Source organism: Ambystoma mexicanum, chromosome 1q (assembly GCF_040938575.1).
Source record: "Ambystoma mexicanum isolate Mex_15411 chromosome 1q, UKY_AmexF1_1, whole genome shotgun sequence".
Classification (NCBI taxonomy): domain Eukaryota; kingdom Metazoa; phylum Chordata; class Amphibia; order Caudata; family Ambystomatidae; genus Ambystoma; species Ambystoma mexicanum.
Window position 1 is genome coordinate 861,039,780 of NC_090922.1, and position 22,001 is coordinate 861,061,780.

The following is a 22,001-nucleotide window of genomic DNA, read 5'->3' on the forward strand; positions in this document are numbered from 1 at the left end:
TTGTACAACTGGGGACACACACAACCAAGAGTAACTACAATCAGGGCACATTCAGGCAAGGCCTCATCCAACTACAGACACACACACCGAAGAACAACTACAATTAGGGGCACATAGAAATAGAAAGTCATACAAGCAGCCACACACACAACCAAAAGAAACTACGATTAGAGTTGGATGTAGCAGGGTCCGAGGCCCCAGAATGCCAGAATGCCTTGTGGATGATGCAGAGGATCTTGAATTTGATCCTAGTAGCCACCAGGAGCCAGTGGAGGGCTGTAGAAATGTGGTCCCTGGGCTTGAGGCCAAGGATAAGTCTTGCAGTCCTATTCTGGATTAGTTGAAGGAGGCGAAGGGAGGATAAAGGAAGATTGAATAAGAGCACATTGCAGTAGTCCAGCCTATAGAGGACCAGAGCTCTGGAGACAGTGAGTTTCTGGGGGAATGTGAGGGAAGGGAGAATGCCTCTGAGGAGGTGCAGGTGGTCCACAAGTAGGGGACAGAAGGAAAGAGAGGAGTCAAAGATGACACCAAGGTTTTTTGCCTCAAAGGAGGGTGAGAGGGGGAGACATAGAGGGAGGCCAGAGTGTAGGAGGAAGGGAGGGAGCAGGGGTCGCAATGAGAAGGGTCAGACTTTCTGGCATTAAGGCAGAGATCATTGGCAGAACGCCATGCCTGAGTAGCAGTCAGACAGTCAGGGATGAGAGAGGAAGAGGAAGCAGTAGAGGGAAGTTTGAAGGAGAGCTGTGTGTCGTCTGCATAACACTGGAAGTGAGGAGAGAAGGAGGAGATTGGATGGGCCGGGGGGCGAGGTAGGTGCTGAAGAGCCACAGTGATAGGATAGAGCCTTGAGGAATGCTGCAGGTGGAGAGTGTGATAGGGGAGGAAAAAGGCCAAGTTGAACCTGGGAAAGACGGTCTGAGAGGAAAGCGATCAACCAGTCAAGTGCCAGGCCAGTGATGCCGTGGGTGTCATGGAGCCAATTAGCCAGGGTGGCATGATTGACCGTGTCGAAGGCAGAGGAAATATCCAGACTGATAAGAACGGATGGAGAGTTGGAGTTGAGATTAGAGCGCAAGTCTTCACAGGTGTTCAGTAGAGCAGTTTCCATGCCTCTGGCTGCTCTGAAGCTAGGCTGGTGGTTGTGTAGACAGGAAACAGATTTAGTGCATTGGATTAGTTGAGAGATGACCAGCTTCTCCAGGAGTTTGCCCAGGGAGGGTGTAATGGAGATAGCGTGGTAGTCAGCACAACAGGAGGGGTCGGCAGAGGGCTTTTTGGGGAGAGGGTGCACAAGGGAGTGCTTGAGGGATAGCGGGAAGGAGCCAGTGGCAAAGGAGTGATTATATAAATCGGCCAAGGCTGGCGCAATGGAGGAAATGTTGTCCTTGAGGTTTCTTGAGGAACAGGGGAGCACCTGTTTGGAGGAGACTTTCATAGAGAGGACTTGTCTAGAGACCTCATCCGGTGCTATGGGCGAGAAAGAGGAGAGAATGAGGGGATGGGGTTGGGGGGCACTATTATGGGCACATGCAGCCTTAGACTTGAACAACTGAGCAGACACACAACCAAGAGCCACTAAAATCTGGGGCACCTACAGCCAGAGACGTGTACAACTAAGGACCCTCACAACCAACATCTACAATCAGGGGCACATAAAGCCAGAGACGTCTACAACCAGGGACACACACAACCAAAAGCAACTACAATCAAGGGTACATACAACCAGAGACTTCTACAATTGGGGACACAAGCAACCAAGAGTAACTACAATCAGGGCACATTCAGGCAAGTCCTAATGCAACTACGGACACACACAACGAACAACTACAATTAGGGGCACCTAGAGCTAGAGAGTCATACAAAAAGGCACACACACAACCCAAAGAAATTACTATTAGGGGCACATAGCATCATAGACATAAACAGGCACACACAACCAATAGCAACTACAATCAGGGGCAAATACAGCCAGCAACCCATACAGTCAGGGACACACACATAACCAAGAACAATTACAATTAGAGGCCCAAACAGCCATAGACTCATAGAACCAGGGGCAGACACAATCAAGAGAAACTACAATCAGGGGCACATGGAGTCAGATACCCATAAAACACATACATAACCAAGAACAACCAGAATTAGGAACACACAGAGACTCATACAGCCAGGGACGCACACAAACCGAGAACAACTACAATCAGGGGGACATTTAGTCAAGGCCTCATACAACTAGAGTCACATGATTAAGGACAGGTGCACCTAGAGCCACATACACCTGGGGACTAATAAAGCTAAGCTAAGGGGCACACACACTCACACACACACAACCAGAAATAAGAGCTCATGCAAAAAACAAACACAGCCAGGAGCTCACACAAATATGAAGCCATACAACTAAGGTTCAAACACAAGTAAAAAGAATGAATTTCAGAGGCACAAACAGCAACGGGCTAATAAAAGTAGCCAAGAACACACACACACACAGACAAGCACAGCTATCAACTCATATCATTAAGGACACATAGAACAGGGGTCATTCAGGACTGGGGACCCATACAACTATGAGCACATACACTCAGGGGCACAAACTTTTAGAGCACATTAAAAAGATGGGCATCATGAACTAGGAACAGCAACAGCTAAGGGCATCTCTGACTGGGCACATAAAAAAACATTAACAAACAGAGCTAAAAGCCCTTGCAGCAACAGAAATCTACAACTCGGGATACATAAACATAATCAATGTGGACTTTTACAATCAGCAAAATGTGCAGTCATTGGCCTGTATGCTGTGGACACCTGGAAATCGGGACGACACCAACAACTAGATGCCAGGAGGATAGCTCAGGGCCAACACATTGTTTGTTTACATAAGACTTGGAAACAAGACTACGCACAGCAACACTGGTTTGAATCCCGGTCCTGTTCTTAGAGACTGGTCTCTGGTGTTAAGCACGCTACAAAAGATTAATTAATTAACACGCTACAAAAGATTAATTAATTAAAGGCAAACACAAGTAAGTGGAAAGATCCAGGGTACCTATCAACAGAAATGATCCAGTGAACCTAATAACGAGGAGGTCCTGCAAATGGGATCACCAGCCCCAGCTAGACCCAACGGGCACCGAGGTCTCAAAGGAAAATACCAACAGATGCATCAGTTGCCAACTGGTGACATCTACAAACAGAGACCCCTAAATCTAGAGACAGGCAGAGCGACTGGGGCCTGAGACAAGGGGGCGCGACGACCAGAGGTCTCAACAGCAAGAGGCCAAGAATACCACAGAATGATTTTTATTGCTGCATTTCCTGAGCGTGGACCTAGCTTCCGGAAGCGACGGAGCGATTCACGCGTCATGGGGGGGGGCACACAGAGAAGGAAGCGGTGATACAAGGGGGCGGGGAGAGTGGCAACTTGGCAGAAAGGGATCTACAAGCAACCAGGGGAGGAACTAGCCAGGGGACACATCCCACAGTCTCGTGTTAGGTGGGCACTGGCCATGGTGTTGCACCAAGACAAGCAACAACCAGCGGCAGCAGAACCCAGGACTCCAGGGACGTCCAGTCCGTGGCACAGACGACTAAAGCCCCCTTCACAGCAGCACACCTGCATGCAGACGCACGTATCCATTTGCATGCTGGCATGCCTGCATACACGTTCAGGCCCTAATTCATGGAATTATTTGCATGAAAAACAGGGATTTGCGTGCCATTCTGCGGGCAAATGCCTGTTTGGCGAATGGGGATTTGCGGGCAGAATGGCACGCAAGTCCCCGTTTTACACGCAAATAATTCCATGAACCAGGGCCTCAAACTTTAATCGGAATTCTCAAAAAATCCCTGTTTATCGTCCCAAATTCCTCGTCAATTGTCCCAAGTCCATGTACAAAAACCCAATCTCTGTGAGTGTTAAAATACAAACCGTTCAACAATGTGCAGTGTTCCTTTGATAGATGATGATTAAAACACATTGCTTCGTCGATATTTTATTTTTATAAAAACGTGAAAACCGATGTTTTATCGGAGATTATATTTCGAGTGTGTCAATCCCTGCGAGCCCGCAGAAGCCGAGGGCACACACATTGCCCTCCCTGAGTGGGGAAGGAAAGTCGCCTTATTCCACGTGCGTTGACTTGTCTTGGAACTCGTCACGTTTCTTCCTATTGCATTCGGGTGCCTCGCTAGGGTCAGCATGCGACCCTTCGGCTTCGTCGGTCCCCGACCCACTGCCCGCGTCCTCCTGGTCCGTCCACAAGCAGAGCGTCGGGCTTATTGCCGCATTCCACCCCTGTTTACAGGCGGGCGGAGGGTATCATGAGCCCGAGAACCCTGCACACTGGGTCGCGATTTCACTCGGTGCACCCTCGTCATGTCATCTGCCCTGAGGAGCCCCTGCCAGCAGCACATGGTGGGCAGTGGAAACCCCACAACCCCCCACACACAAACCTAGAACAGCGCCTTTCAATGTGCATTTGTCTTTCCCCTAACGTCTGCCTTATATTGTGTTCAACGTGAACTGGGGAGATACGTGCAGAGGGACACACCAGGCCGCAGAAACGCGCGATGTCATGAAATGGGGCAGGCCACGTCTTAAGAAATGTGCTGCCGAAAGTCTCTTCTCTGTCATAATATACTGCTATTTCATTTCATTTTTTTTTTTTTACAGAAAGGACACATGGAAAACCAAAAGAAAGTTTGCAAGAACGCATGAGTATTGTCGAGGTATATGCATAGCGAATAATGAATTGGTTCCTAAACAATGTGTTCAGTGGGTCGCCCTGTGAAGGCAGGCACGGCCGTCAGGGAGATGCAAACACATGGCCTGCGTGTTCCTCGTGTGTGCAGCAGGCGCGCAACCCACTGCGCTGTCTCGCTCGCCTGGAGCTAGGCGACAGAGTGTGGAATGAAGGCGGCGGGCTAAACGGTGACTTGGGAGGATGTTGTTGGGTGTAGGCTGGACAAGGGGGTGAAAGTCGCCAGAGTGTTATTGCTGCCTGATTAATTAATATTAGCTGGAAGAGGACGGATTCTGACTCAGTGTGAATGTTAACGGTCTAATTCACAGAAGCGTTTTATAATGGCAAAACCCCATTGGAAAACGCGTTGTGAATAAGGGTCTAGGCCAGAGGGATTGCTGGTCGAGTTGAGGGGGGAATGCCTCCTGAGTGATCTGTAGTTGGTGGATAAATGCTGACCAATGGGTGAAAGCCAGGTTAGAATGAATGTTGCCTGGTAGAGATTGCTGACTGAGGAATAATGCTGGGTGGGGGAGAATGCTGTGAGATATCGACTGCTGGCTGATGGCAATTGCCGGCTGTGGGATGAATGCTGACTGAGCAATTCATGATGGCTGTGGGCGAATTATAGCTGATGAGCAGAAGTGAAATTCTGCTTGGGGGAGAAAGTTGGGTCAGAGTGGGTGTTGGCTGGTAGCAAACATTGTCTGAGGAATTGACACTGGCTGAGGGAGAATACAGGGTGAATGTTGGCTGATAGCGTTGGCTGGGTGAGGGTGAATGCTGGTCGATGGGCTGAGATGTAATGCTGAATGGGGAGAATGTTGGGTGAGAGTGGGTGTTGTCTGGTAGCAAACACTGTCTGAGGAATTGACGCTGGCTGAGGGAGAATACAGGGTCAATGTTGGCTGATAGCGTTGGCTGGCTGAGGGGTGAATGCTGGTAGATGGGCTGAGATGTAATGCTGAATGGGGAGAATGTTGGGTGAGAGTGGGTGTTGTCTGGTAGCAAACACTGTCTGAGGAATTGACACTGGCTGAGGGAGAATACAGGGTCAATGTTGGCTGATAGCGTTGGCTGGCTGAGGGGTGAATGCTGGTAGATGGGATGAGGTGTAATGCTGACTGGGGAGCGTGTTGGGAGAGACTGAATGGTGGCTGATGGCAATTGCTGGCTAAGGGGTGAATGCTGTCTGATGGGCTGAGGTGTAATGCTGTCTGGGGGTGAAGGTGACGCATAGAAGTCTGATGACTGTGGGGTGAACGTGGGTTACGTGGTGAATGCTGTCAGACTGGTGATTGCCCACCTGAATTGTAGCTTCCGATGTCCACTCCCAGTGCCGGGCTCTTCCGCTTCCGGGGCCGGCCCTTCTGCACAGTTCCGGTGCCGTTGAAGTAAGGCATGGCGGCCAGGCCCCCGCCCTTGGCTGCCAGCTCGGTGTAGCTCAGCTGCGGGTGGTAGTCGCCCTGCAGCAGGGCCTCGAAGTGCGCCCTGCAGTACACCAGGCTGTCCTTCATGCCAAAGTGGTCGCCAGTGGTGAGGGTCTTGTTGCAGGTGGTACAGGTGAAGCAGCTCAGGTGGTAGACCGACTCCCGAGCCCGCATGACCATCTCAGAGGCCGAAATCCCAAGGTGGCAGCGGGCACATCTCTGCACAGAGAACCTTCTGGAAGCAAGACATGGCATCAAAAACCAGGGCATGGAAACAGAGGCTCAACTGGTGCACGCACACCGACACTGCGACACAAACTCTGAACAGCACACAATTACACAGCCCCACACTACAAGGGGAAAGGAGAGTTGCCCGTGCCCGCCCAGGCAGCCCCGGAAAGACATGGGTGTGAGGTGAGCACACAGCCATGGGGGCTGAGCATGGACGCGGGGAGAAAGGTGCATTAGTTTACGCCATAAACATCACGTCACATCCTTTTTACCAATGTCATCACGTGGGCTGTAGCTGCTGCTCGCACCGATGCATCACTGGGAATAAAACCCCTTCTATCCCCACACGAGAACGAATACTTGAATTCTCAAATGGATTCGTTTCTATTGTAACGGGCAAGTAGAAGACAGGGGGCGGGGAAGGGGGGGCACTAAGGTGGCTCCTGCTGCAAAAGGTCGTTAGTCTCGTGCCTTCACCCTCGGGCGGCTTTACGGGGGGAGGGGGGGTCAGCTTCAGGTGTGCGATACTAGCGACGCAAGCTGCGATTCGCCATCATTAGTGGTGCTGGGTTTGGGGGCGCTCATTCAATGCAATAGCAGAGAACACATCAACATCTCAGAGTCAGAAAATGGCCTGACCAGCGCTTCGCGGTGGTTATGAAACCAGGACCTGCAAATAACAAATAATTAAACAAAATAATTCGGTTTTTGCATGTGCCTCACGGCTGGAGAATCTCTGCTTCGGGGGGTGGGGGGGGGGGTGTTATAGATAGATGTAACTTACAGCGAATTTAATTTGCAGTGAAATGCAGACAGGTAAGTGTGGCCAGGGTTCGTTAAGTGGCAAAGCGCTGATCGGTTAATGGCGCTATAAATCTTGGGGAGCGCTCGGGCTTTGTGTGGATGAAAGCGACGGGGGGGGGTGGGTGTACAATAACGCAGCGCACAGCACCCGGTGGCAGCGGCATGATGGAACAGTTGTGTAAATGTGCTTAACTGCGGGCCGTGGACACGTTTCTATCGACAAACGCGCGCTTTGGTTTGCAAAGCGCTTTGCGGTGGGATGGCGCCATTGTAAAATGCTATTGCAAATCAGGCCCGTCGCGTTTTATCAGAGGAGCGGAGATTTCCAAGTGGTTTTGGGGCGCATTGGGGATGAATGCGAGCCTGGCTTCCAGGCAGACACACTGCCAGCCGTGCCAACCAGGGCCGGGCTGCCAGATGGGGCGGCATGTGGTGTGCCAGGCACCCGCCAGGGCGGGGGTGGCTGGGGGCCCGCAGTTCTCACACGGCTTTTTACCGGAGGCATTGCGGGTTTGTAGGATTTGGGAACTCGACTTTTGAACTGGGCCAGGGACGGCCAGCCGGGGTTGGGAGGGCCAATTCTATTCGATATTCACGCACGCCAATCTAAGCCAACGGCCTTCGATTAAAAAAGAACAATAATGCGCGTGGCGTTAGGGGCTCGTTTTCTGCGCCGTTCCCCTATACGCCGTTGGATGCAACGCCAGTGACGCGCCCGCCGCCAGAACAATGGGGCAATTGTCAGAGCTCGTGTTCGGGTTGGAGGGTGGAGGGGGCGCGCTGGGGTTTGCTTTACAAAAATGTTTTCAATGGGACTTTCCCACTTGAAACCATTGTTGTAAACCAGGCCCCCGAGAGCCACGGGGAGTGCAAGAGTAACTCGCGCTATGGGCGGCAGACGAGGGGGGCTACCCTGCCGGGCATGGGGCATTTCTAGAGGCGACCCCAGGCCTCACGGATACCTCCGAGCTGCCAGGTCGCCCCCCCCCCAACTCCCCCAGGGGCCCTTGCCCGTACCTGTAGTAGTCGTCCTTGCAGTAAATGCTGCCGTCCTTGGCGAAGCAGGTGAGCTCGGACTCCAGCGCCAACTTGCACTCGCAACACTTCAGGCAGCGCAGGTGCCACTGCTTGTCCACGGCCAGCAGGTAGTATCGGTCCGAGATCTTCCCCCCGCAGCCGGCGCACAGGGCGGGCTTCTCCGGGCTCATGGGGGGTAGGCCCTGCGGAACAACCACACGAGAGGGGCCGTGAGCGGAAAGGGCGACACCGGGGGCAGCGAATGCCACGCGCGGGTACAAGCACACACATAAACCCACACCTGGAACATGCAGTGGCGATGAGCGGCGCTCTGCGTCGTTTCTAGCAAACACCTTCTCACCAGGAAAACCAAATGCACAACCGCGAGCAAACACAACAGCCTGCACATTAGGCGTAAATAGCGCGGCCCTGCTCTGCGGGTAAATAGCGCAGCCCCACTTCAGATGTAAAGAGTGCGGGCCCTGATTAGGATGTAAATGGTGACCATGCTTTAGTGGTAAACAGCGCAGCACTGCTTCAGGTGTAAATAGCGAAGCCCTGCTCTACGGGGAAATAGCGCAGCCCTGCTTTAGAGGTAAATAGTGCGGCACTGCTTTAGAGGCCCTACTTTAGAGGTAAATAGTGCGGCCCTGCTTTAGAGGCCCTACTTTAGAGGTAAATAGTGCGGCCCTGCTTTAGATGGAAATAGTGCGGCCCTGCTTTAGATGGAAATAGTGCGGCCCTGCTTTAGATGGAAATAGTGCGGCAATGCTTTAGAGGCCCTGCTTTAGAGGTAAATAGTGCGGCCCTGCTTTAGAGGCCCTACTTTAGAGGTAAATAGTGCGGCCCTGCTTTAGATGGAAATAGTGCGGCCCTGCTTTAGAGGCCCTGCTTTACAGGTAAATAGTGCGGCCCTGCTTTAGATGGAAATAGTGCGGCCCTGCTTTAGAGGCCCTGCTTTACAGGTAAATAGTGCGGCCCTGCTTTAGAGGTAATTAGTGCGCCCCTGCTTTAGAGGCCCTGCTTTACAGGCAAATAGTGTGACCCTACTATACAGGTAAATAGCGCATCCCTGCTTTAGATGGAAATAGCGCAGCCCTAATTCATGTGTAAATAGCGCAGCCCTGCTCTAGATATAAATAGTGTGACCCTCTAGATATAAATAGCGTGGCCCTGTTTAGATGGAAATAGTGCGGCCCTGCTTTAAAGGCAAATAGGGCGGCCCTGCTATAGAGGTAAAGAGCACAGCCCTGCTTTAGCTGGAAATAGCGTAGCCCTGATTCACGTGTAAATATCGCAGCCCTGCTCTAGATATACACAGTGTGGCCCTCTAGATATAAATAGTGTGGCCCTGCTTTAGATATAAAAAGCACGGCCCTGCTTTAGGTATAATGGCACGGCCACGCTTTAGATGTAAATAGTGCAGACCTACTTTAGATAAAAATACACAGCCATGCTTTAAATGTAAATAGCGAGGCCCTTCTTTCGATGTAAATATTGCGGGCCTACTTTAGATGTAAATAGCGTGTCCCTGCCTTAGAAGTAAATAATGCAGACCTGCTTTAGGTGTATCTAGCCAGTCCTGCTTTAGATCTAAATGGCTCAGCCCTGCTCTTCGTGCAAAATGCATAGCCTGCTTTAGGTGTAAAAAGCACGGTCCTGATATACAGGTAAATAGACTGCCCTGCTCTAGTCTTAAATAGCCAGCGCTGCTTTAGGTGTAAATAGCTGGCCCTGCTTTAGGTGCAAATAGCACAGCCATGCTTATATTTAAATAGCGAGGCCCTGCTTTATCTGTAAATAGTGCGGCCCTGCTTTAGATTTAAATAGTGAGCCCCTGCTTTATCTGTAAATAGTGCGGCCCTGCTTTAGATTTAAATAGTGAGCCCCTGCTTTATCTGTAAATAGTGCGGCCCTGCTTTAGATTTAAATAGTGAGCCCCTGCTTTATCTGTAAATAGTGCGGCCCTGCTTTAGATTTAAATAGTGAGCCCCTGCTTTATCTGTAAATAGTGCAGCCTGCTTTACTTGTGAATAACGACCCCCGCTTTATCTGTAAATAGTGCAGCCTGCTTTACTTGTGAATAACGACCCCCGCTTTATCTGTAAATAGTGCAGCCTGCTTTACTTGTGAATAACGACCCCCGCTTTAGGTGTAAATAGCCGGCCCTGCTTTAGGTGTAAATAGCCGGCCCTGCTTTAGATTTAAATAGTGAGCCCCTGCTTTATCTGTAAATAGTGCGGCCCTGCTTTAGATTTAAATAGTGAGCCCCTGCTTTATCTGTAAATAGTGCGGCCCTGCTTTAGATTTAAATAGTGAGCCCCTGCTTTATCTGTAAATAGTGCAGCCTGCTTTACTTGTGAATAACGACCCCCGCTTTATCTGTAAATAGTGCAGCCTGCTTTACTTGTGAATAACGACCCCCGCTTTATCTGTAAATAGTGCAGCCTGCTTTACTTGTGAATAACGACCCCCGCTTTAGGTGTAAATAGCCGGCCCTGCTTTAGGTGTAAATAGCCGGCCCTGCTTTAGGTGTAAATAGCTGGTCCTGCTTTAGGTGCAAATAGCACAGCCATGCTTATATTTAAATAGTGAGCCCCTGCTTTATCTGTAAATAGTGCAGCCCTGCTTTACTTGTGAATAACGACCCCCGCTTTAAGTGTAAATAGCCGGCCCTGCTTTAGGTGTAAATAGCTGGCCCTGCTTTAGGTTCACATAGAACAGCCATGCTTATATTTAAATAGTGATCCCCTGCTTTATCTGTAAGTAGCGCGGCCCTGCTTTATATTTAAACGGCGAGGCCCTGCTTTACTCGTAAACAGCGAGCCCCTGCTTTACTCGTAAACAGCGAGCCCCTGCTTTACTCGTAAACAGCGAGCCCCTGCTTTACTCGTAAACAGCGAGCCCCTGCTTTACTCGTAAACAGTGAGCCCCTGCTTTAAGTGTAAATAGCGCAGCCCTGCTTCCGTTTTTTATAACAGCTGTCCTGAAGACTCGGGGGTGCACAGCCATTGGATGTGACGTGGCCTGACAGAAAACCTGCAAAAGTAGTGGCCGGTGCGGGGCTTCCCGGACATATTAATGAATACATTGGCCCGGGCAGGGGTGCTGGAAGGCAGCCGTGGAAAGTGATTTCATCGCGTTTATCAGTAGCATGGCATTCATAGCGCCTCCTGTTTTTTGTTTTACCCCCGCGTTCGACAGAAACAAACGAAGGGACATTTTAGCTTTCATTAACTGGTCGTTAGTTTAGTGTGTTTATGTTGATGGCAACAGTGCATCGGCGTTCTCCCATCTAGAACCAACCGCGATGTACTAAAGAGGACGCATTTTTGCGCAGCTGCAAATGATATTAATGTCATTATACTTAGAGTTAATACTCTCGGCATTTTTGGCATGAGCTACTATTATTGACAGTATTATTACTAATAATTATAATAAAATCAAACAGTGAAATCCTAATTTCAACCTATATGGTCGAAATATTTTATCTCCGACTTTAATACATTTGCAAAGCGAATTTGATGTGCTCAGAACTGGCGACCGTGATAATTAGCATTTTTGACGAGAAAATTAGAGAGGCGGGGGCGGCTGACTGGTGAACCAGCTACCTCTAGACTTCACATTTATGTATCTTTAAATATGCAGAAGAAACTGGATTCGTTTTCTTGGTCGGTTTCGTCTCTTCATTTTTCCTCATTAAAAAACAAATCCAGACTCTTTCTGGAAACGAGTTGTTGCGCGAGTGTTAGAGGCAGCCGGGCTGCGACTGGAACGCCCTGGTGCCCGCGGGAAAGCGCGCTGGTGGATTTCCGAGGCCATACGCTCGGGTAACGGCCCTGGAAGCGGGCACTGGAGGGGCACGGTGCCCACTGCGATCCTGCGCCCGCGATAACCCGTACCCCGCTTGCAGAGCAGGTGTAGCTTGGAGGGTACACAGGGGACGGCTGGGTTATTTTAAGTCTGCTCTTTATCTTTACACCGGTTAGAATTCGCGTTATTGGAAACTTTGCCTTTCAGCACCACGTCTGCAGTTGGGGGTGCGTCATCCTGGGCAGCACATCACCCTACATCAATGTAGTCTAGGGGCACAAGTTGGCGTTCTAGCCCCAGCGAACAGGATCCAGTCACCAACATGTTAGAGAGGCGGAGAGCCACGAGTCCGCGAACTGTTCGGGGTTTGTACGCCTTATAACCCGAACCTTTTAAAATTCAGCTTCTATAAGCCAGGGCATAACAGACTCGAGTCGGTCTGTGCCACACACAATCCAACCCCCGGGAACACCAGCAGGGGTTATCTGTGCAGAATGGAAGAGAATTTACAATTTACTTGTTTTGAAAAAAATACATATTTTAGAAACGGAAGATTCCAGCCGACTATTAGCAAGCCCCACTCTCCGTAAAGGAGAGCGTGTGTATCTTAAAACATATTATAAATACACGCATAAGGGGAGAGAGGGAGAGGGGACACATATAGTGAGCAAATACCTGTACGACACTGAGTATATGGAAGGACAGCTCTCCCAGGGCACGAGTTGCTATAACTTAGTCCAGTCGTGGGCGAATGGTTTGCAATCTGCAGATTTCGACCCCACAGGGATTCTTACTGAAATGTGAGCAACTGCAGCAAACCTCTCTGACAAAGTTTCCACTAACTATGACAAAGCCTACCCAAAACTGACCAACGTTTCCAAACAGAGGTGTAAGCTGCGGGAAGTGTATACAGACATCCCTCTAACGCGGCCAACATGGAAACCACTTGTTCTTAGCCGGTGCGCCTGTTGCCCTTGTGCATGGCCCTTTGAGATCATGTATGTGAGGGTGGCGCGGGCTTGAATGATAAAAGTGCTGCGCCCCTTGGCCTGCTGCTATGGAAACAGCTGCCCCTTCACAGGGGGACACTATGCGCTGCGCATTCCCCCCCCCCCCTTGCCGCCCCAGCGGCCGCTTACCGTGTCCCGTCCGTTCATCTGCACCCCCTTGGCCAGGCGGGACTCGGCCGTCTTGGAGCGCCGCTCCATCTCCTCCATGATGCCCTGAATGTGGCCCCCGGAGATCCCGTGGAAGAGCATGGCGGCGGGCCGGAAGGCGCACGGGCTCTCCTCTGCTCGGCACCCCACTATTTCCATGCACCGCCTCTCCCCCGGCCGGCAGGCCTCCGGGGTCCCGAGCAGCTGGGCCTCCCCGGCGGTGTGGTGGTGGCGGCGGTGCGGCCGCGGGCCGGCCCAGGCTGCCTTCCGGGCAGGGGGGCTCCGAGCGCAGCACGGCTTCCTGGGGGTGCACAAAACACACAAGAGGTAAAGCACCGCACGCGCTTGGCCGGGGCCGGCGTGTGGCGCGCAGGGCCTGCAGGGCGGCCGCTGCCTGCACCTGTGTCCCCCTAACAACACAAACACACACAAGTTTCAGGAGCGAGAAGGGAAAGAGCCGCGGCCGCATCCAGCAGGACTTGCTCGCGCGCTGCCCGCTCCGCAGGCTGCATCCCAGACACTGTCCAATGCGTTACGCGGCTAAAGCCATCCCCATTCCTGGATAATGCGGTGGGAGGAGCCCCCCACCCCCCGGAGCTGCCACTCGTGGCTTTTTTATATTCCGACAACAAAGGCCTGTTATGCTCCCCTCAGCCACCCACCCCCACCATTCCTCCACCCCACCCTCACTGATGGACAAGCAGCGACAGACCTGGAGGTTGGGGGGGCGGGCACTGCCAGCCTCGCCCCCACCCCAATAATTATATTAGATACACAGAGGGGAGCTCAATGGGCTGCAAGACTCAGCTTTGCGCAGTGAACCGCAAAAGTGGACGGGCTCTACTCTAGCTTGAGTATGGCCTCAGACCAGGCCTGGACGCCGGGGACCTAACACCCCCCCCCCGCCCCCCTCCCAGCCCCTCGAACTGCGCCCCTTGTGCTTTACATAAACATTGTGTAGTCAGGCTACTTTTTAACCAGAATTCGCCCAGCACACATATGCGTTTCCCACGATTGATATTTTAAATAGCGTGGGCCTATTTGCTTTTATTTTTACACGAGCATAGTTTTAGAGAAACGACCATTGCTGCTGATGGATTTGCACCTGTCAGAAACCGATAGGTTACGTTCCTGTGCGTGTGCCGTTTGCAGAATAACGAAGAGATGGCATCCACGCGAGGGGGAACCCGTCTGCGCCAGTCCGTGTTCCCGCGCTTATGAAATGGAATCAGATGGACTCCCATCTATTTTGCCCGGCGCCAGTATGCACGTAGGCTCCCCGCTGCACGCGCACCCACCCACGTGTTGCGCTATTGGGACCTTCTACAGTGAGCGCACGCGCTCTCCTGGCGCTACTAGCCCAACACCACTAGAACCGTCACTCATTTCGTTGCGGCATTCATTATAATTACGCCTTCTATGCCAAGCCGTGTCGGTTAGGCGCTTGCGTGTTGCTTCAATGACATACTCGATTTCCCAAAGGTGCCAACCTCGGCTTTTAATGGTGTATGTTAAATCAGTTGGGAACACGAGTTTGCAAACCTTGCGTTGCCTCCGCTCTTTGTCTTACATCGAAGTAGGTGCATTATTTATTTATTTATCTACTTAATGTATGTGTTTATTCCTGTGCATTGCGTTTTTGGTCTGTCAGACCGGCGGACACATCCGAAGACGAAGCCACCCTCATAGCGCCGCACCCCCCTCAAATTACGATTTGGTTTATGTTTGGATGGATACAGCTTTTGGGATCCACCGCCAGAAAAGTTTAAGCGAGGCGAAGTATGTCTTGAGGTGCGACCACCTCCCGTGTGCCTCTCCCCCCGTGGGCTGGATCATCAGGCCGCCCTCCCCCCCGCCCCCCCGGATATCCGTCCCCTTCACGGGCCGCCGTCGGATCCACCGCCTGCAGAGGCGTGTGTGGGGGACTTGTTCCCCTGGAATAGCTGCGTTTCCTTTTCCAGCTGAAGTTGGGCAACGCCGCCGTGGGAGACTCCCATGAAAAGTAGTTTATATGTCAAGTGCACGTCATATTTCAGCACGTGGGTGTGTCTGTGTGCGCCCGTGCGTATGTCTGTACGTGTTAATGCCCCCTTTTGCGTGTCCGTGCACCTGCGTGCTCTCTGCGCGTGTTTGCGACTCTGTGTGGCTGCTGTGCCACACGTGACGTGTGTCGCTCTCTATGAATGCCTTTGTGGGGGCTCTCGCTTGGGTTCGTTCTAGGTGCATGAGTATACTCGTGTGCATGTCTCTTAGTGTTTCCCTGTGTGCGTGTGTGTGGGTGTGTTGCGTTATGCTAATATTCTCCTATATTCTCCAAATCACATACTGTGGCCCCACGGCTGGGGGGGGGGGGGTCCGGACCTTAGTGCGAGGACGCGACACGCAGATGGAGGCTGGCATGATGCAGGGAGGGGTTGTCTTGTGATAGCATGGGTGGGTGCAAGTCGGCCATGCCAGGTGGACTACAGTATTGCAACCATAGTTGTCTTTGTCGTTTAACTTGGATGACAGCCCGCGTGCTTATTTCTGGTAATGTCTCTGCCCCCTGTTTGCACCTGTAATATGTGTGCCTGCATGCCTCTGGCCAAGTGTGTGATACGTGCATTTACTGCACGCATTTCGGTGTTTGAATCCTGGCCTGAGCTTTCGGTATGTGTGCGTCTATTTTAATTTCGATGCGTCTGGGTGTGTCGGCGTGCATGTTCGTTTCTATTAGAGAGAGAGAGAGAGAGTGTGTGTGTGTGTGCGTGTGTGTGTGCGTGCGTGTGAGTGTGTTTCGGCGGATCTGTGCAGAATGCTTGTGCACATCTGTGTGCGCTTCTATTTGGGTCTGTTATTGGCACATCATGATTGTGCATGGATGCATTCCCCTGTGTCCGTGCGTGTGTGTTGTGTGCATAGATGCAGGTGCGTGCCCTTTTCTCCCGTGTGTGTGTGTGTGCGTGCGTGTTTATGTCCGTTGCTGCCTGTGCACATGTACTTGTTAGTGCGCTATGCGTGTGTCTAAGTTCTGCTCTTTTGCATGCGCCTGGGTGTTTATGTCGCGCGCCTCTCTCCCTCGCCGTGCGTGTCTGCGCGTGTCTGCTCGCGTACGTGTGTGTACGTCTCTGTCAGTCTGTGTTTAATCTTGCTTTCGCTCCCACTTTTCACACCCCTCTGTGGTTGAACAGCTGGCGGCTGTTTCCTGACACCTCAATCCCCATCGAGGAATCTTCCTGGCGGCGGAGGAGCTGCTACCCCCGGTCCCCGTGGGATGCCCTCACTAGACCCAAAACACCAGACACCGCCCCGTTTCCTCTGCAAGCCCCGCACCCCCCGCCTCTGCCCCGTGGAGCACAGCATCTGCAGCCCCCACCTCTTAACGCACGGTCCAAACCCCGCCGCGTATTTAAAGTCCCATGTAATGTCGTTTACAGATTGGGTGTCGGTGCTGTGTAAGAATGCAGCACACACAACAGCGTTTCACGCAAAAATGAAGCCATTCACGTGGAATACATCGTGTTTTCCCCTTTGGCACACCGGACCGTGAGCAGCAGGGCTGTTATTTACTGTGAGTAATGTAATTAGCCCCCCATTGGATGGAAATCTATGTTTTTTTGAAGGAAAGCAGTTATGGCTGTGCAAACATCGCGATATCAAAGGCAATCTTTTATTTGTTCAGAAACGCCGACTGAGCCAGGAACCGTGCGCGTCTTTGGCACGTAAACGTGCGAGCAGCTTTCAGTGCCCGGCGCGGCCTCGGGGAGACCGCGCGGTAATTAGCACAAGAAGCCCGCACGGCCAAAGGGAAAGCGTAACCGGGCCCGGGCCCGGGCCCGTCGTCTCCGGTCACCTTACCCCACGGAGCCGGGCTGAGCCGTGAGTGTGAGCGCCGGCCTGTCTGTGTGCATTGTGTGAGGGTATGCGCCCATGGCTGTGGCCTTTGTGTACGTGTCTGCTTGTTCCTGTGCGTGTGCGTACCTCTCGATTTTTATGACTGGGCCTGATTCAAAGAGTGTTTTCCAACGGGATTGTGCCATTATAAAACGAATCGGGCCGGGTGTGGAAGGCGGTGTCAACTGCATGCAGGCACCTGGAGGAAGCCCTCCGTCCACATGATATTGAAGAAGACAATCAGAGTGACCGCTTGCTGTCTTGCCTTCGGTGTCTTGTTTACCATGAGATACTACAAACTGGCGAGGCTTTCACAGAACAGCTCAGCTGGGCCACGGGTAGGCTCATGCACAGCCTGGCACGACCCGGCCTACACTACTGGATGCCAGAATGCCTACCCAGCCTGAGCGCAGACAGGTTGCATTCTTCTGTTTCCTACTAAAGTGGCATATATTTGCCAGTTCCATTTTGAGGCAGGGGTGGGCTGGGAACCAATAGAGGCCCTGGAAATAATTTTCAAAGGGAATCCCATATTTTCAGCAACACAAACCCTTTTCCTATGGGACAAATTGGAAATACCACACAAAAGAGGGCCAGGATGCAGAGGCCTACTGGGAAATTTGAAGGGACTTTGTGTGGGGTGCACAGCCCTGAAGAAGGCGCGTCGGGCCATATGTCACGTAACATCACTTAACAGAGAGCCCAGAGTTGGTGTCTTTCTAGGGCTGTGGTGTTTCCATGGTGCATATGGCAGAGATTGTGGGCATGTGTGTTATTAAATTGGTAGGACACCAGTGGGTTCTAAAAGGTGGGCATAAGGGTGTATTCCTTCAGGTACTGGGTGCCTTTCCACTTGATCAATGGAGAGATCTGGGAGTGGCGGGCCCTGTGAACTATGCACAGGAATTTGTTAAATGTTAAGGGACTGGGGCGATGTGCTGTAATAGCAGTCCCACTATATATTCATAGAACTCCTAATATCCCCTAGTCCGGGCACTATGAACAACCCCCACCTAGATTATTCTAACAGTTTACTAGCAGGGATCCCTCAGAAGCAAATGATGAGACTCCAAAGAGCACAAAATGCAGCAGTGAGAGCCATTGGAAACTTTAAAAAAAAGTGATCATGTGTCATCTATGCGGAAATCCCTCCACTGGCTGATGGTGGAAGATAGGATCACATTTAAGATGGCATGCCTAGTGCTTAAATGTACTAAAGGGATGGCCCCCGCATATTTAGCTGATAAAATAATATTTTATCAGCCGAAAAGGAACCTACGTTTGGAGGACAAACTCTTACTTTGTCTTCCACGTACAAAATGCACTACAAGAGGAGACAGAAGCTTTGGTGTCTATGGACCTAAAGTTTGGAATCAACTTCCTCTTGAAATTAGAAAGTGTGAAAGTCTGGAGCGCTTTAGAAAGAGATTGAAAACCTTTCTATTTAGATAAATGTAAACAGGTAAACTAAATGAAACCCTCCGACATCTTCTTTTTCTTCTCTTATGAAATCCTCGATCTCTTATAGTTGCCACCTGCGCCCGAATATGGTTGACTCCATCTGATGCGCGTAATAAATTATTCAAAATCAAAATTAAAATCAAGCATATGCTATGCGGGTGACCAATGCCTAGGCCACAAAAGGGAAATGCGGCACAGAGCCAGGAATTGCAATTGGTGTCATTTTGCTGCAAAATGCTTGAATATTTTTGAGGAAAATTGGTAGAATAGTGCATTTTTGGGCACTTTGCCAAGCAACATTACCAAAGCAGCCCGCTGCACGGTGCACTAAGTGTTCAAAGTGGGCACACTTGTCCCACACACTGACCCGTCAAGCCGGCCTTACGTGACAGTGTGGTTCTGCTGGCATTGGCCCGAATTGCACTACACATCATAGGCGTAGACAGGGTAGGGCCTGAGCGGGCAAGGCCCACACAGAATCTGTAAATGCCCACTCAGCAGCACTGTGTGGGCATTTACAGATGTTATGTCGCTGCAGTGGGCCCAACGACCTTAGCTTCAGGCCCCGCTCGGTCGATAGTCCTGGCTACGCCTCTGCTACACATTGGATTTAGAATGGTATCATGTCAGTCTAAGGGCCACTCCTCCACTATATGAATCTTCAACCTGTCCTGTAATTATCAATGGAAGCCATCGTCTCACGCCTGCACATGGGGCGGGTGTCTGGGGGGGGGGGTCAATGCTTGCTTTAAATTGCCCATCGGCCCAAATACTGTGTAATATCCTAGTGCTTGAAATGCTGAATTTTTATAATCTGGGTAGTTTTTAGGGTGAATGAAGACACATATCCCATGGCGACCTTTACTAATAACAACTTTGTGACACTGCTTTGCTCACAAACTAGCACCTCGATGCCTGTGGGCTGTTGTGTGCTCTATAAAGTCCAAAAATAAATTAATAAAATAAACAAATGACTCCAAACGTTAACAGTACACATTCATTGCAAAGAGGGACTGAAAAGTGAGCTCAAATCCCCAATTATAAGTCATTATTGTTGTGCAATCTACGAACAATGCAAACATTGATATACCACTGTGAACGAAACAAGCAATCTTATAATTCATATTTAGCTGTTTCACAACTTTTAAAATAACACTTTACCAAAGCGTCTTCAGGATTGCATACAGCTATGCAGCTGGGTATAATAGACTACTGACGAATCCCATGTACACGAGCCAAAGTGCAGGCTTGCATTGACACAGTAGGGCAACTGTATATCCTAAGGCAACAGCTCCCTCTATGGGTGACAACAAGCAAAGCTATGCATTTGGGCATTGTCTCTATATATCCTAAGGCAACAGCTCCCTCTAGTGGCGACAACAAGCAAAGCTATGCGAATTGGCATTGTATCTATATATCCTAAGGCAACAGCTCCCTCTACTTGTGACAACAAGCGAAGCTATGCGAACTGGCATTGTATCTATGTATCCTAAGGCAACAGCTCCCTCTAGTGGTGACAACAAGCGAAGCTATGCAAATTGGCATTGTATCTATGTATCCTAAGGCAACAGCTCCCTCTAGCGGTGATGAAGCTATGCAAATTGGAAGCGACAACAGGCAAAGCTACTGCATCGGGCAAACATACATCTGGCCTTTTATTATATTGTTAGATGTCTTTTGTGCAGGGCTCGCTTGATTAGCCTTGATGTTTCCCATGCTGTTGGTAACAGCTTTTCTTCCCCATCGCAAAGGTGCCGCTTTCCTGCACTCTGGAGTATGCACGGGTCATGAGTCTGACCTGTAGTCTGAGTGCATCGGGGACTCGCTCATTTCTCAATTTCTCCCCTTGTCCCTTTCCTCTTTGTGCAAAACATAGATGTTTTCTTTCCTTTTCTTACCTGCAGCCTTTCTGCATCCCCTTCTTCCCCCCACAATCCTTTATCCCCCTGGCCCAATCATTTATATGGAGTAAACTGTATAGCATTCTGAGGGTAAACTAAAAAAATGACAGACTAAAAAAAGGACTCAATTGGTGCCGAAGTTCTGCACATTTGTTCATTTTTTAAAAAATATTGTAACTTTCTAAACTTCTCTTACCCTGTCAAGCAGGTGGCACTGCTTAAGACAGCCCCAGACATGGCCACTGGAAGCTGGTGAAGTGCAGGCTGTTGCCAAGCTACCTATAGTAGACCGCTAATCAATTTCCCAATCGTTTCAGGACAAATGGTACTTGCTAAGGTAAAGGAACTCCCATTTTTCCATAACGCTAATGTCGTTTGCCACACGCACAAGGATGAGGCGAGGGTGATAGGGATAATAATAATAATTCAGCATTTATATAGTGCTACGAACCCTCAGGTATCTAAGTGCTGCTTATTTGCCATGGTGTGTGGTGCTCATTTATTGACCTCAGAAGGATGAAAGGCTGAGTTTGGCCCTGCCGGGATTCGAACCTGCAAAAGCAGGCTCTGCATAGATGTCAAAGCGAGCGCTCTACTTTCTGTGCTATCGGACTGGACAATAAAGGATGAGAGCTGAGGTTGAACCAGGTCACTAGATAAGGGTTGAGCCTGAGACAGGAAGGTGGGGGAGTGATGGGGCCTGAGTTGGTCACAAGTCAACAGTTAAAGGATTGACCATGGGAAGGAAAGGCAGGAGCGAGTGACAAGATCTAATGTCTGCCAGGCAACTAGATAAAGGTTTTTTTCCTGGTAAGGGAAAGTGGTGCGAGTGATGAGACCTCAGATGGAACCAGGTCCCTAGATAAAGGGTTTAGCCTTAGAAGGGATGGTGGGGTGAGTGATGACACCCAAGTCCCTAGGTAAGGGGTTTAGCCTGAGAAGGGAAGGTGGGGTGAGTGATGACACCCAAGTCCCTAGGTAAGGGGTTTAGCCTGAGAAGGGAAGGTGGGGTGAGTGATGACACCCAAGTCCCTAGGTAAGGGGTTTAGCCTGAGAAGAGAAGGTGGGATGAGTGATGACACCCAAGTCCCTATGGAAAAGAGTTTAGCCTGAGAAGGGATGATGGGGTGAGTGATGACACCCAAGGTAGTCCCAAGTCATCAGATAGAGGGTTTAGCCTGGGAAGGGAAGCTGGGGTGAGTGATGACACCCAAGGGGGTCCCAAGTCCCTAGGCAAAGGGTTTAGCCTTGGAAGGGAAGGTGGGGCGAGTGATGACACCCAAGGTGGTCCCAAGTCCCTAGGTAAAGGGTTTAGCCTTGGAAGGGAAGGTGGGGTGAGTGATGACACCCAAGGTGGTCCCAAGTCCCTAAGTAAAGGGTTTAGCCTTGGAAGGGAAGATGGTTTGAGTGATGACACCCAAGGTAGTCCCAAGTCATCAGATACAGGGTTTAGCCTGATAAGGAGAAGTGGGGGATTAATGGCCCAAGTCCCTATATAAAGGGTTCCACCTGAGAAGGGAAAGCGGGGGAGGCGGGGGAGTGATGAGACCTGAGGGGGACCCAGTCACTAGA

General features: G+C 50.8%; 1 protein-coding gene across 4 annotated transcripts in view; it reads right to left on the reverse strand.

Annotated features, from left to right (window-relative positions):
* Window positions 1–22,001, reverse strand: part of LHX9 (LIM homeobox 9) — an 86,770-nt gene that overhangs the window by 51,182 nt on the left and 13,587 nt on the right. For 2 of the 4 annotated variants that reach the window (XM_069641509.1, XM_069641507.1), the window contains exons 2-4: window positions 13,177–13,495; window positions 8,225–8,427; window positions 6,049–6,407 (exon numbers count right to left, since the gene is read on the reverse strand). In XM_069641509.1, coding sequence (XP_069497610.1) covers window positions 6,049–6,407; window positions 8,225–8,427; window positions 13,177–13,495 — 881 coding nt within the window. The remainder of the gene's footprint in view (window positions 1–6,048; window positions 6,408–8,224; window positions 8,428–13,176; window positions 13,496–22,001) is intronic. The other 2 variants (XM_069641508.1, XM_069641510.1) reach the window with 2 other exon arrangements.